The sequence below is a fragment of the Columba livia genome, chromosome 4 (genome assembly GCF_036013475.1).
Source record: "Columba livia isolate bColLiv1 breed racing homer chromosome 4, bColLiv1.pat.W.v2, whole genome shotgun sequence".
NCBI classification, from domain to species: Eukaryota; Metazoa; Chordata; class Aves; order Columbiformes; family Columbidae; genus Columba; species Columba livia.
Window position 1 is genome coordinate 16,094,141 of NC_088605.1, and position 16,195 is coordinate 16,110,335.

Consider the following 16,195-nt stretch of genomic DNA (forward strand, 5'->3'; position numbering starts at 1 on the left):
TATTGTAACTAAAGAGTATTTTGTAACTAGATAATGTTTTTATGACAAATTTTTAAGTAAATCTAAGCACACTAAAACAATGCATCTTTTATATTTGACTGCAGCAGTAAAATGAAAGTCGCTGGAATTTTAAGCACGTGTTTTGGATTTAGCTGCTTTCAATATCTGGAGTATGACTAAGCATCTTGTCTCAGATTTTGCACAATGCAGAACAGACACTGTGTACTAGCTCACAGCTTTAAGTTTTGCATTTCAAGATCCATTTTAGAAGGAAGTTAAATTTCACCACTTCTACTTTCATGAACTTGAAAAAACTTTATTTCAAATATGATTCACTGAAAGCTAAGTTTGTGCCGGCCAAAAAATTGTTTATAGATGCAGACTTTGGCTTCCCTTAGACGAAGTTTAGTCATTACTACAGACACGATCAAAAGAAAGAAGTAATTTTTAGCTTTCAATAAGACATTTTTTCAAAGTAGGTTAATAGGGAATAGATGCTTGACTTCACTAGTCATTGCAGCAGAAATACTGATCATATTAAAACTAATCTTTCCCATGCAGCTTTCTTGAAATTCATAATAAGACATCAAGCAATGTTTAAGATTACCCTATCCTATCAATGGAATATAAACTGAAGCTAAAATTAATAACAGTTAAAATAAATGTACTTGCATTTTTTTACCCTTCTCCTTCCCCAAATACCAATGCTTCTTCATGTCAAAATGCAGACAACTTGGATTTGAGATGTTTCAGAAACAGGAAAGCAAATACGTTTGGGATAAAACAGATTATGGAAAAAACTTGGAAGAAGTTGTTATATTTTGTGTGGAGTATTTATTAGAGTTGAGGAGCAAATGACTTAATGGAATTCCTTATCTACTGTTTTAAACACTTTTCTAGTAAAGACTACGGTATTTTCTTGTAATTTAAGTGTTTGTGTTTGTAAAGCAAGTATTGGTACTGTGCTCAATTAATTTCTTTTTCGTGACCAACCTTCTTACAGTTCTGCGAACTAGATGTAAAGATGAATTAGCCATAGCTGTATTAGCAGGAGTAACAAGAAGCAGTATTAACTTCTGTTTCTTTGTGAGGGACAATACAATTTTTTGAAGTAAAGTTACACAAATATATATATATATATATATATATATATATATATATATATATATATATATATTTTATAGCTCACAATAAATAATAAAACACTATTATTTGGCTTATCTGTGGGGAAAAATAACTCGATGCACTTAGAAGTCTGTATTGCTTTTCCTTGGTTTTATTTTCCCTTTAAGTAGGTTTAGTTGAGCTCTTCATCTGTTAGACATCTTTCTTTAAAAGCAACCTTCTGATGCATGCTCAGTGAAGTACAAAAAAAGCATTGGTGACTCAGCAACACAGTAGAGAACATTTTCCCTCATTGCGTATGGTAACTTTTGTTTTCAAAGAAATTTTTGGTTTATATTTTGAGTTATGAAGCTCCCAGGTTTACAGCTATACAATTGCTTCCTAGAGTAATTCGTATTGCTCTCAGAAAAGAGTTTCGGAGGATGAACAAAAAAAGTATGGAAGGAAAAGCTCTGCTCCTAGTCATATAAAAAGCTTTGAAATTGTGCATACTGATGGTTTCCTCTTTATGTCACTGAAACGTTTTATGGTAAAAGACTATTTAAGACTGATAGACTGATTTGCCTAAAGAGATCGACTGTCAGAGGCAACACATTTGGCCTCGTTATGACTTACATAATTCTTACACAAGCATTTGAAATTGTAGTATCTAGGCTTTCTGTAACTAGGTGTTGTCCAAACACGGTTTTGTGCTGTTGTCTTAACTACGCTGATTCAAAAAATGTCTGCAAGTGCTGCAATCCTCAGCCTGGTCTGTTAAAGTCGTTTGCAAAGAGCTTAACTTGGAAGCTTTTTCTCTTGTAGTCAGGAGATCTCTTGAAAAGAGGAAGATGGATAAGGAATTTGTGATTCTGTCTCTTCATTCAACCATTAAAGACTTAAAGGAGAAGGGGGAGTAGAGGTGAAATATCAAACTTGGGAAACTGTGAGTCAGCAATGTTTAAAGCAGTCATTATACTTAGATCTATCCCAAATGTTTTAATATAGGGAGATTCCTCCAACAGTTTAGTTAAATAGGAATAGAAAGTATGCATTTCTAAAAGTAGATATGAATTTGCATTAAAATGAGCAGTGAGAAAGCACAACTACATCTGTGTGCTCAGAAGTAGTGTACCAAAAAAAAAATTTCTGTTGCCCATATTAGTAACATGAGATTACCAAAATGTAGCTAAAAATAAGTTTGTTACTCGTTCCTCATGGTTTGGATTAGCAAGACTTTTAACTAGATCTAGTGGATAAACTGGCCCACCAAAATTTATTTGCAAGCCATTTTTTTTTTCCCCCTGTCCCTACAGAAGAATACATCGTGAGAAATATAGACCAAGCAGTTCTGTTAGCATTAATCACATTTAGATACAGAAAGGGGGGCTAAATTTAATAGAACTCTAGTTACATAAGGAATGTCAAACATACCTGCTTCTCCATAGCAATACTATTTTGAATTTAGCCATGATACATGAGAATTATTAACTAGCAGTAGTATGATGAAGTTGCAAGTTTAGACTTGTACAGAGAAAATGTCTGTAACGTAAATTTCTATAACATGATACTTTATGATACAGTACTGTACTGTTAGGCATTGTATTTGTTCCATATAGCAGCACATTACGAATTTAGGATGCTGTAGCACTAACTTCTGTAGACAGTGAAGAGATTACTTTTCATTTCTCAGAAACCGAATATGTCTATTATTTAAATATTATATTCTCTAATTTGTAGTTGGTAAAACATCTTTATATTTTATTTAAATTTCTTTTTTAAGTAGGCAGAGGCCACTGGAATTTCTAGAATATCTATTGAACGGCTTATACAATTCTAGGTTACTGACATTGAAGTAGGATGAGATTAGATAGGATTTGTGGTGAGGGCAGGTCTTAAAATGGTACTTTTTTTAAAACCCATCGAATGACATGCAGTGAAAATAGCTGAAAAAAAGGATATGATACAAGCAAAGTAAATTGTTCTAAGATGGTGCTCCCATTGTATTTTTATAGTAAAATTTTAAGTGAGGTTTAATATTGTATATGTCCATTTAGCTAGAATAATCTGTTAAAAATAGTGTGATCTGAGCTCCGAATAAGACTGATCGTGCACCCAGTTCCATGCATGAAGTGTTCTGAATTTATGTATATCATTAAATTCAGGTGGACACCCTAGAAACTCAGCATTTTGCTTCAACAGATTAATCTGAACGATAAGAACCTAAGTTAATGTATCAAATAGCAGTGATTATGTTTTCTAAATGTACGAAAACCTATGTTAAAAATGTTTTCAAGGTTGTAAGTCCAAGTACGAGACAAGGTAGTAAACACAAGTATTAAGTTCACCAGAACATCGTAATACAAAGTATGATTTCATTGAAATAACCTTGTAAAAGAGTTAAAAGAAGCCATCAGTACAGCCATACATGTACTGAATTCTGTATTACTTACTTTTTAACCCTCGAATCACTCATTATCTGAGCCAGCAAATTCACCTTGCTAACACAGCAGCATTGGGTTTCTTTGTATGATTCGTGGGTTCTATGCTGCAGTACTGGGCTCAAGTCCTTGGTGCACTCTCTCCCCACTGCTTCATGAGGGGTGCTTCATTATTTCAAGCTTTTCAGTTTGGCACCAGTGTCTCTGATGCAGCTTATTTGTGAAGCTGTAAGGGAAAAACGCAGCAGAATGCAAAACCAGAGTTGTAAACCCAGAATTTACTACCTTCTGAAACAGTTTTCCTCTCCAGGTGTTGATAGTAGTGGGCTTCTCTCTCCTGCTAGGCCTTAAATCTGACCTCTTTTTCTGTAGTAATTACAGGAAAAGAGAAAAATCTTTGTCTCCCTTGCTGAATAGGAAAGGAAGATAAATGTATAGAGACAGAAAGGCTGTCACCACAGACTCGCGGAGGTTCAAGATGACATAATAATTTCTCACAATTCCCATTGTTATTGTAGATAGATACAGCATTCTGATTTGCAAGAAACAGCTCGTGTTGTTGTAAATATTTCTACAGCACCATATATAAACATGATGGTGACTGTAAATCTGGTAAAATCCTTGCTGTTAGGCATTTGAGTATTACCTTTATAGACCAAAGGTCTAAGAAGTAAAGCAGAGTGACTTGTTATACGCCAGGCTGAGCAAACCAGTAGCAGCTCCGAGACTGCTGTTTAAGGATGTCCGAGTCCTAATTCTTCACCTATTATACCAGTATGCATTGCTAGAAAGGCAGAATATTTATAGTTCCAAGAAACATTTGGTATAGCTGTAAGTGTTCAGCATGATGCTAAAAATTGCTTTTATGTTAAAACTGAACACCTTGGAAATCAGGAACATGAAGTCAGGCTCCTGCAAAGTTTTTTGTTTAGTATGTTGTCTAAGCCTGCTCAAAAATTCTGTAGAAGTTAGAGATGACAGCAGAGGCCTTTTGGATGCCATTCATCTGCAGTTTTCCAGGAGGCTGCCCTTGCCCTTCACCACTTTCAAATTCCGAAGTAAACAGTTCCTACTTTATCTGTGGGTGTTCTGATACCATCCATTCTCATAATAATGAAATCTGTGGGAAGAGAAATTATACTTGGCTGTATAATTGTTTTTTGCTGCAATGCCTGTAAATAATAAGGCTGAATAAAATATCCTAAATTAGCTTAATCATGCTATTTTAAAGTTTTGAATGGAAGAACTGATAATGTATACTCTTTTTTCTGTAGTTTTGGATAGAAAATTAACATGTTGGTTTCCTGAAGCAGGAGAGTAAAACTTAAAGGCAGTTACTTAGAGATTTTCAGCAAAAAGGGGTTTTTTTTTTAATTTAATCCCAAAGGTGACCCTTGGGACACAGAACTACTATTTTGAGAAATTTCCAGCCTTGCTGTTAATCACATGAGTTTACCAACGGGGGAAGGGAGAAGTGTAACATAGGAATTGTCAGACAACCTTAATATATGGGTTGCTGATTTGGTTTTCTTCCTTAATTTTTCCCTTTTTCCCCAGTGTTTCTGTTTAGAAAGAGTGAGCCTTATTAGGCTATGAGAGCGTCTTACTAAACATCTTGCAAGCCATCTGCACATATATTCCCCTTTAAACTAAATCCGTGTGTGTTCTAAACACCCCTTGCTTCCAGATTGGATTCTTCTTTCTGCCTCCACAAACATCTCATTTCCACCAAAAGATTTACATGTTTAAGTTACAGTGTATTTTATATATGCTTACGGATTATAAGTAAGCAAGTACGTTTTAATAGCAAGATAGATGGAAAAGTAGTTTTTTGCAAATTAAAGCACACTTCTGCCAAACACAGCAGCTATTGTAAATGTCTCTCTAGGTCAGTGTGCACTACTGGTATGTTTGCAGCTTCCTGTAAACAGAAAATGTCTCCTTTAATAAAAAGGAGTTTGTAGTGAAAAGACAGTTCAGCTGTGCAATTTAAACCAGTCGTTTAGCTATTCAAGTATAGTATGCCACCAATGTACTAAAATGCAATGCTTAAAAAATTCTGAAGTCAGGATATGTGACTTTCATGTATTTTTTATTCGATATAAAATGTTGACAATGTTATCTATCATACTCTTTAATTTTGTTAATTCTGTAGATAAACCAGTTCTAGACTACTGAAAAATATCACATATGATAGTTATATATAATACACCAAGATACAGTCATAAAATGGTTAATAAAATTTTAATGCCTTAATTCCTATTAACATGATTTTTCTTAAATTGATTCAGTAGAGAAGCACTAAACCATAGAAATGCCACTCTGTTAAGCAGCGTGCATAGTGCAGTCATTCACAGTCACTATGAAAGAGCAGACTTAAGCAGTCAGCACTATTTCTGGGTGTCATGAAACAAAAAGTGGCTTTATCCTATTGGAGCTGATCCCAAAGCACATTGCAGATCTTATGACCAGAGAATTAAGGTTAAGAAGTCTGTTCTTGTCAGCTTTAACTTGGGTCAAGGGTATTGTTGGTTAATGTGCTTGGAGTTAAATATTAGCTCTTTATTTCCCTTAGGCAAACTGGGAATATAGTTTATATTTAAATTCTAAGCAGTGATTTTTCTTCACTATTTTCTCTAGCATAATAGCTAAAACCTCTGCATTTGCTTTGTTTGTTCTTTGGTTTTTGTTTTCTTTTAAGGTCGCTTGAGTTATCCACATCCAGGGACTGACAATCTTCTGATGTTAAATGGTAAGTGCTAATCATGTAACAGTTTCTAATTATCTCTAGCTTAGCTTAAATCTGACATGTTGGTATAAAATTATACTATTATATTCTGTTATTGAATTACTTGCCTCTAGTCTTCAACACTGATGGGACTGTTGCCATTTTTCAGAGTTGAATGGCAAGAGCTAATCTTGCAACAGCCTTTCATTACATCTAGCTTACTTGAAATCTGAAATGCTCCTAACGACGCACTATTCTCTTTTGTTCTCAAGCAAACCAGTGGTATGTTCTCCAGGAATCTGCTAGAAATCTATTATACAGAAACACGAATTAGGAAAATAAGAAGGCCGGAAAGGCATGGTTTTCTACCTTGTGTAAATAAAGGGCAGACTGATTACTTTCTACTACACTTATGTGAAATAGCATTTTATTTTTATTGGGTTCTTTTGGGACTGCTTTTGTCAAATGTGTTTCTAAGTGTGAAATGTGCTGAAGTTAGAGTTCACGTTCACGTTCCTCTCCCAGTAGGTCAAACTTCATGAACATCTGCTACTCAGTGAAGGCATGAACTTTAGCCTTTGTTCAAGGCTAAAGAAGGAAGCAGAGCTTAGTGATCCATCTAAGTCAATAATAAATCAGGGGTTTTGCGCACAAATGTTTTCTACATTGGGAAAAATTAGAGCTATAATGCCAGAGCTTCTCTGAACTAGAAAAAGTCGAAGCTGTTGTAGACAATGCAAGTACACTTTTGTTGTTGACTTGATGGGTCTAAACATGACCAGTAAAGACATAATTTTTTAAAAATACAGTCAGAGTATATCTTTCAGGGTTGTGGTCCTGTGGAGCTTTTTAAAATTACTTTGCCCTTCTGCACAGACATTTACACTTGTGCAAATGGATAGAGGGTGTAAAAAATATCCAGTTTGCCTTGTGTAACACTGAGTAAATGTTTAAAATTTTCAGGAAATTCAGGTTTAGCTTTATACCCAGTAAATATTGCACAACAGACATTTGAAGAATTAGGTTCTTTCATCTAGAATAGTTCTTTAAGATAACGGAGTATTTTTAAAAGTGAAAATAGCTACTTTTGAAATAAACTATGTGTTTAACCCACAAAGACCATAATCCTGATTCCTGGTCAGAGATTACATTAAATATTGATATGCTTGATGTTAGAACATTTATAACCATTAACATTCTGTTTTTAACTGCAACTGTAAAACCTATTCTGCCAAGCTGGTTTGTTGAGGGAGTGTATGTGCAATTGTCATTATCTGGTGATTGATGACGAAGTGTTAGATGGGAAGGTATTAAAAACTAAGCAATCTTACGAGCTCATAACTGTGAGAAATTTCAATGCAATCACTGTAAGAAATTCGTATTTTTAAATCCATTTTTTTGTAATACTTAGAATGGTGGACTTCTCTTTTTATAGTTTTGCGTGTTAAAAGAGGACATGAAAAGCATTGTTACTCTATGGATTATCTAGGAAAAAAGGTTTTTGCTATTATCACAGGCACTGGAATAATGCATCTCAGTGGTACTAGTTGATCCTGGAAACCTTACCACGGAGCTAGAGCATGCACTGAAGAATATCTTGTTTTGTTATTAGTTCTGGTGGGGTTTCCACTGTAGCACAGCACTTAATGTGACTGCTGTCCACTTTAGAAGCTGCAATATTATTTCCAACCTTCAATAGGTGAGATAAAAATAACAATTTGAGTGTCTAAAAGACAGGTGCTGCAGCACCTAATTTTTAGGTGTGTCCTTTAGAATTTAATTCAAAGCCTTGGTTTAGATACCTAAGCTTGGTTTAGATACCCTGTACCTGAAGAGCCTGATGTGCCCCTCAGTGCAGTCCGGCACAATCACTTGTGCCATTCAGAGCCAGCTCACGTTGGGGTGTCTGAGCTGCAGCTCCTCACAGCTCCAGAAGGAAGCACCAGGAGCAGTTTCTGGGCAGCTCCAGCTGCTCCGGCTCTGCACAGACTTTCTTACGTAGCACAGATTGAGGGGCTTCCTCCACATGTGCGCTAATGAGAATTAGAGCTCAAAAACTTGCTGATAGAGTTACAGACTTGAGTTTCCTTCTCTGCTTAAGTGGATTCAAGCTGACATTTCCCTGTATCATGTAACTGGTGCCCCGGAGGGAGGAACAAGGAAGAGGAGAGTTGGTAATCCAGACACTCATATTTGTCCCTTACTTTATCTAAGTGTTATAGTCACCACAAGTAGGAGCAGGAATACCAGACCTTCATGACAGAAAAGCACCGACATTTTTAAGGATCCTGGGCCCATGTATGTGTACACTGATACTTAACACTAGATCATGGCCCTCACTGGATTGTATTTGATTTTAGTGGACTGGGATCTCTGGATCCTGGTCAGGTTCTGACATGAACCAGGCTGGAATTTCTCAGCCTCTTCAAGACTAAGCACTTCTAGATAAAACCCATCTTTAGCTATTTTTTTCCTCTTAAATTATAGATCTTTTCCAGCTCATTTAAAGTCTACTTACTGAACTGTACCTAATATTAATATTTACGGTTTTCATTATTTAAATTAATGAAATGAACCAAAGGAAAGCTGATTTATGTGTTTTAATAAATTATATATCTGATAATTATATATCTGTTTCAGCTCAAGCTGTAAAAAAAGGCAATGGATTTTTAATAACTGTTATCTCAAAGTCTAAAAGATACTTTGGAATGGGTTTACCCGAGTACATCTTTAATTGTCGACTTCATCTCAGAGAGAACCTTTCTGTAGCAAGTAATAATGCAGGAGTCCAATTTGTTCGGGTGTAGGGGTTTTTTTCCCCATTATAGGCTTGCTCTCTTTTATAGTTTCAGTGCATTGATTTTTATTAATGGCCATTGAAACATAATTCACCATTTGATTAGTTTACCCAAGGGGGTATTAGACTTTCCATCTTAAAGATACTGTAGCTGGTTGTGCTTCCAAGAAAGGTGTTTTACTTCAAACAGAAGTTATTAAACTTCCTATATAGGAACTGCTAAAGGAGTTTTTGTAGTCTGTTAGGTATACTGAACTTGAGAGGTCATAATGATCTCTTTCAGCCTTAAAATCTATGAAGATGTGATTTCTGAAGAAATCTTAATAGAATTTAGGCACCCAAATCCAATAGAATAAAATGGGAACTAGGAACCTACCTCCTTTAGTGTAGACTCCTGGGAAATTTTTGCCACAATTGTTTATGGATTTCTTTAAATGACAAAAAAGTATGAATGAAAAAGTCTTCATTACTTCACCGTTACCATTTGATCATTAAATCAGGAATGTTAGGGACAAACAGTATTTTATCTTGCTTTCTATCATAGATTTCACAGTTATGTTTAAATATAGGAAGCTTGCCTATTTGTTTTTCCTGTTACCCAACATAATATTTTGAATTCAACTCAGTTGTTCAGTTATTTAAATACATACATATTTGATCTCTGATGTATGCTTGAAATACATCTGAATAAAACAGAAGTTACACATTCACTATCTAAGTAATAGTATTGCTCACATAATGTCCAAAGCTATATTGTCTTGATGTTAGATAAGCATCTCATATTTCTATCCCTGAGCTGATTTAAGTTGTAGAAAGAGGGATATAGGAAGAGAAAGTTTTAGCCATACGGGGATACCTTTTTTGTATATACAGAACTCTTAATGTTGGGAGGTTCCAAGATTTTTTAACTTTGTTTTTATTGGACATTATTATAAACTCCTGCATGTATTTCCTAATTAATATTTTCTAGAATAAAAGTGTATCCCTTGCACTTTCTCACTCATTTGAAATCTTTTCGAGTTTTTCGCTAATTAAGGTATTCAGCTTTATAGACAAAAAGATACAAAAAATATTTCTGTATGCCTTATTCTTTGTACAAGTTCAGGAAGAAGGAAGAAGTTTAATTTCTCCTTTTTTGTTGTTATAAACCAATTATTTACCTACAGTGTCTGGCCTTCCCCAAAGGGCTGTCCTCTCTGCAATTGTTTATCTAAATATGTGCACTGATCATCTAGATGTAGATATTAAATATATCTATGAAGCTGTATGTATAGCTAAGTCTATAATTACATATATATAATGTGTATACTTATACAGACCACATAGTCTATAAGCATGTGTGCTCTGACAGATGTAAAACATTATGTGCATGGTATTTTAATAGATAAAGAAATTTTTCTGGTTGAATGTAATATCTTCAGAAATAATAATCTCATCACTTACAATGTACTAAAAGTTTGATTCCATGGAGCTATTTTCATGAGTAGTATCTGGCCTTTGAAGAAAAGGGTTTTATACATACATAAAGTGGAGAGATTGAAATAGTGAAGTTCCATGAAGATAGGATATGCTTGCTTTAACATCATATTTTTAGTAACAGTAGCACTTTGTACTTACTGTTAAAAAAAAAAAAAACTTACTTATAATATAACCACTGTGATTTTAAAGTCTGGGTGAAAATAGGACAAAATAATGAGTTTTGCAAAACCATGTATTTTAATGTTAATGATCACATTTATTGCAGCAGTGCTTACAGATTGTCTTTAAGAATGGGATCACATGTTTCTAGACTCAAAGTGGCAGAAAATCTCTGCCCAGCCCAAACTAGTTTGCAGTCTAAATGGACAAACCAGATAAATATCAGGGAAGGGAGTTTGCTGTGCAAAGAAAGTAAATAATGTGACAACATCAAGTACAGTTATTTTCCTGTGTTCTCTGATTTCACTATTTTGCTCAAGCAAAGAATACACAGCTAAGTTTGCTACATCATTGTAATTTCCATATATATAAAACACTGTAGCAACTATCCTTTTAAGTTGAATTGCATTGGGTTTTTTTTTAGCATTTTAGTAACCCTTTTTACTTCCCCTTAAGATTACTGTTGTTTATTTTTAAATGCACAAAGAAGAACATTTCATGTGTTCTGTAACAAAACATTTTATGCATATCAGCTTGTCTTAACTATGAAAATATAAGAAAATAGTTGAGCTGGTTTGATGGGCAGAAAGGAGCAGAAGTGGCAGAAGATAAGAAAAATTACTAAGGCTTGTGCCAAAAGTTGCTTATTGATATGCATTTTTATTCTTTGAGAGCGAACATGGCACTGCAGTCATTGCTGTGGATGGGATGTACTTGATTTTTCCCTGGTTGCTCTAGTTTTATTTGTGGAAGAAAAAGGCATATGGGGGGTTAGCCGAGGACTTGGTGACACCGCTGCTAATGCGATGTGGGGGTCGCTTTGGCCAAGAGTCAGAAAAGGTTCGTACGGGCTGCAGCGCTGACACCAACCTGCGCGTCAGCACTCGGCTTGGGAGGGGAACAGGTCTGGAGTTCAGGCTTCGTCTGCCGTGCAGCAGCGCGGAACGAGAGCGCTGATCTCCAGAAGAATCCCTTATGTTTAGTGGATTCTGTTTTGATGTGGGAAATTGGGAATGTAGGTGTTTCCACTCAGATACTGAAGTCTCTTTCAGAAAGTGGGCTTTTCTGGTTTTGGCTTCCTAGCAGGACATGGAGAATCTGAAAATCTTTAAGCAAAAGGCTCTGCTCATCAGTAGTAACTCTTGCAAATGAAAGAAAAGAAATTTGAAAGTGCATTCAATGCAGGCTGGATAGGAATATGGTGACTGTGTAATGAATCAACAGTTTTAAGGGAGAAAAAACAGATTTTCAGAATTTCATAAGCAATCCTCTGAATTCATAGTAGGAAGGGATCAAGATACAAAGAAAAAAAATTGTACTTACTAAGAATTCTGAAAAATGCTGTGCAAATGGGAGGTACCGGGATGTAAGTATTTAAGAATTCGAGCACAGAACAGTGAATGACATTTACGAATTTGTGAGGCTGCACGGATTTTGATGTCCCAGAAGCACAGTTGCTTTTTGGGAGAGATGTATGTGTGAAGTCCTAGTAAAATCAAAACAATAATGCCGAGATACAGTAATCTTTCTTCATAAATGCTGGTGTAACATTATGGTTTATAGTAATGCTTTCTGTTTGGATATTTAACTACAATACTGTAATGATTAAAATAATCTTTCTCAGATACATAGTCTGTGAAACTGGAATTGAAAATAGTTTGTGGAAACGTGACTAAGAAATTACACACAGCTTAATAGTTTTTGTATTAGTAATCTGTCTGTTTTTAGTTCCTTAGCCTTCAGGCAGAGCAGCAATCAGTATGGTCTTCAGAACTGTAGCTATAACCATGATCTCTTTAAGTATCTTGCAAAACTCGAAAGTTAGGAAAATCTTGGGTTTACTTGCAGTCTGTCAGAAACTGTTGCTTTGCCTTTGTGCAGTGTTTTTTGGTACAATGCTATTTCTTGTGACTTGTGCCCTGATTTTGTTTGCTACCACAAGGAGTCTTTTGTTTCAAACAAAACCTTGTGGTTAATTTTCTGCTAGGTCTTTTCATGAAAAAGGAAGGTCACGGCTTATAGCATTTGTATTGTCACTGCAAAGGACTGTACAAACTGTTCCATGGACCAGGATGTTTCTGTGATTAATTTAACATTTGCTACATGCTTTTTAAAGTAATATTTTCCTTTTTGCAATTTCAGTAGCGTGTGTTATTTAGACACTTGTGTAAGAGATGAAGCACATTTGGAAGGATAAATTACAAAGTTACCATAATTTATGCATCCATAATTAACATGGAATTAAGATCAAGTATAAAGACACGTTGAAATATTTTAAAGTATGTTCTTTACAGATGGTGCTAACGTCAATTTAGTAATAAAATAGTATGGTATTTAAGTGAGACTTCAGTTTAATGCATTCTCATCTACAATTATCTGTAGCAAGTACCGACGCAGAATTTTACTTACCGCTTACCCACATAGTTTTTTGTATCTTAAATATTTTAATATGTGGGCATGATACAGTTACTTGACATTTTACAATTTGTCCTTTGTTTGCATGCAGCGAGGAGTTATGGGCGAAGACGAGGTAATTTCACTTCTGTTTGTTACAGTACAATTAATTCTGATTGAGCTTTTACTGATCATTATGATTAATTAATCCAGATTGATTGCAAATGCTTATCTGCATGTTGCCTTAGTTTGGGGAAAATGGAGGGGGTGAGGGAAGGAGTGATGCAGTCTGGATTGTTACGATCGTTCATCTCTTATAGGGTTTGAATTACAAATCCTTTAATCAGTTAAAACACTGCCGTTCTAATCATAATTTAGCTCATGCTAATGGCTACCGCTTGCACTCGTTGCCCCCTTTAAAAGTATACAGCTTGCTAGTTGTTCTTCTAACTCATCTTCTTTTGCTTCTGTAGAAGTGATAGCGTACAGAGAGTAAAAACTAAAAGCCTTTCATAAACTTGGCACAAAATCTAGTAGACAATTCTTAGAAGTAGTAAACATTTTTGTAGTATAAGCCACTATGTGCTCACTGACCTTGGACAAGCTGTACTGAATTAACTAGATGATGATGTGACCTGCCGTTATAAAGACCAGCAAAAACATGAAGGTCTTTGATAGCTTCCAGTATTCACAACGTACACGTAAGTTCATGTGTCTCGCTCCTGATCTGTGTCGGTTCACAACTGCTTGGTTGCCCTGATGCAGAGAGGAATGATGAGCTACATCAAATTCCATGTATGTAACAGTACAATAACCTTTTGATGATTCCGGGCAGATTCTGTTAACTATTTTCACTATCATAAAACGAAAGCAAATGTTTAAAAGGGCCTGTCCTTTTAATTCACAGTCATTGGGAGAAATGTGAAAGCCTAGCAAATTACCTTTTTGCTCTGTTCATCTGAGAGGCATTTAAAAAGTAAAGAGGACGAACAAAGTATTAGCAGTCATATACAGCACGTTACTATAAATGTGTTAATCCCATGTCCTCTATGTCATCTTATCTCTCTGAGGAGCTGCAGTGCTTTTGGCAAACCTTTACCCACATTAAAGTAAAACTGATCTCTCTGGTATCGCTTCAAAACACATTCTGATGGTTTAATTTGTACCGGAAAGAGAGTCTTAGATTCTCATCGTTCTTAGATTTGAACAGTGGTCTGTGAGTAAAAAAGAAATTATTCTGAGGATTATTCTTTGATTATTTTTTCCCTCTATGTACTTGTGTATATTGTAAGTTGGAATTATCTAAGTACTTCTTTTAGAGAAACACAAAAACGTAATTTTCATGGTCGGAAGAGACACCTTCCTTAAGTAGAAATTTTGTGTTGTTTTTTAAAAAAAAAACAGAACAAAAACTGGAAAAATAAAATGAACTTAAATGCTTTTGTGACAATATTCTAATGGCAAAAAGTTTATTTAAATTGGCAGGTTTTTAAGTCACTGAAGTTTCTTTTTTTCCTGCAGTATAGAAATTTGCAGAGGTAAAGAGCAAATCAATGTGCTTTTTATAAAGCTAACCCAGCTAAATTACAGTCATTTTAGATTTCAGGTGTTAAAAATAACTCTCGTATGTTAGTCAAAACTCGTAAAATTTCCACTTTTGCAGTTCCCTGCGAATTCCTCTAATTTGCCCTGTTTCTTCCTTTAGCCACTTTTTCATTTCACTGTCCCTATGATAACACCTCCATCCTCTCCGCCATTCACATCAGTAATTCAGAAATCCATTGTTAAATCACCCTTTCATGATTGTGTAACCGAATCTTACCACATCTTTGTATACATCTCTAAGACCCAATCGTTCTTATTAGTCTTCATAACTGAAACTCATATCCGCATAACTTGCCTGCTGCAGTCGTCATAGCGTGATCTTGCTCCTATTGTGTCTAAACAGAAGAATCTTCCTGGCTGCTTCTTCCAACTGTGTTAACTGTTTCTCCCTTGCTTCCTCTCTTTTCTGCCCCACTGAGCACCAGCTATGTGCATCCACTTTTAAAGACACTCTACTGATCCCTTATCTGGCTGTTGAATGCATCCTTAGGACAGCAAGCCAGGATGCCATCACTTGCTCCCCACTACCGATATTCTCAAGCAGGCATGTCACCATTCCTGATGGGGTGGAGGAGCCTGCTGCAGCTCCCTGCTTTTGCTGTGCTCCTCTCCATCAGGTGCCTACTCAACACATAAACATGAAGTGCCAGCATAAAGATGTTGTAGTCCTGTGGTTCTGCTTTTATTTTGTGATCCTTGTGACATTTTACAATGTTTGGGGTTGTTTTTTATCAGTCTTTTCTGATGTACTGTGTTTTTATTATGGATTTAGATACCAAATTAGGGTCATTGGGCATTACCGCAACATAGCTCATTGGTCATGATGTTTGCTATGTGTTCTCCAGCCCTGTCTTTAAGCATGTGATTCTCAGGTGGTCTTCTGGAGGTGAATGGCTTTCACAGTGCCCTCACCCCTGGCTGGCCAGCAGGATGTGTGCAGGTGTTCCTGTGGGGCTTTCCCGGCAGGGCTCCTCCCAGAGGGGAGAGACGCTCCAGACAGCTGAGGGGCTGCAGTCACCTGCCAGCCACCTGCTCCTGGTACGGGTTTGCAGTGGGCGGATCTGGAAGAAGTTGGATATGTGTCATAGAAAATTAACTTGCTTCCCAAAAGTGTGTTAGATGGTTTTTGCATTTGTTTGTTTGCTTGTTTTTTGGAAAGCAGTTGAATTAATTCATAGTTATTTTGAAAATGAGTGAGAGACAGGAAATGTTGCACTTAGAAGAAATAGTGATGTGGGGTATTTATTTATTTTGCTTCACAAAAGTGATGCTTTTAGGGCACTTTGCAGTTAAAAGACTGACTTCTGAATTTGAAACTGTAATTAATCTTTCTGTTGCTAATCTAAAGCAGCAAAAGTTTGAATAAGCTAAGATGCATATCCTGGCCTTTGGAGTCTTCATTTTGGAGTTCTCTAGAAATTGTAAATATGAAATAGGGGGAAATAAGTAGGACAGAATTACCACATTTTCACTCCCCTCTGCCATCTA

The 16,195-nt window shown here is 35.8% G+C and overlaps 1 protein-coding gene across 6 annotated transcripts in view; it reads left to right on the plus strand.

Moving 5' to 3' along the window:
• The window catches only part of CPEB2 (cytoplasmic polyadenylation element binding protein 2), a 55,042-nt gene that overhangs the window by 18,879 nt on the left and 19,968 nt on the right, over positions 1-16,195 (plus strand). For 2 of the 6 annotated variants that reach the window (XM_065060563.1, XM_013366635.3), the window contains 2 exons: positions 6,247-6,297; positions 13,215-13,238. The exons of 2 other annotated variants lie outside the window; for them this stretch is intronic. In XM_065060563.1, the coding sequence (XP_064916635.1) occupies positions 6,247-6,297; positions 13,215-13,238 (75 nt within the window). The remainder of the gene's footprint in view (positions 1-6,246; positions 6,298-13,214; positions 13,239-16,195) is intronic. 2 more of the 6 variants (XM_065060564.1, XM_065060565.1) reach the window with 1 other exon arrangement.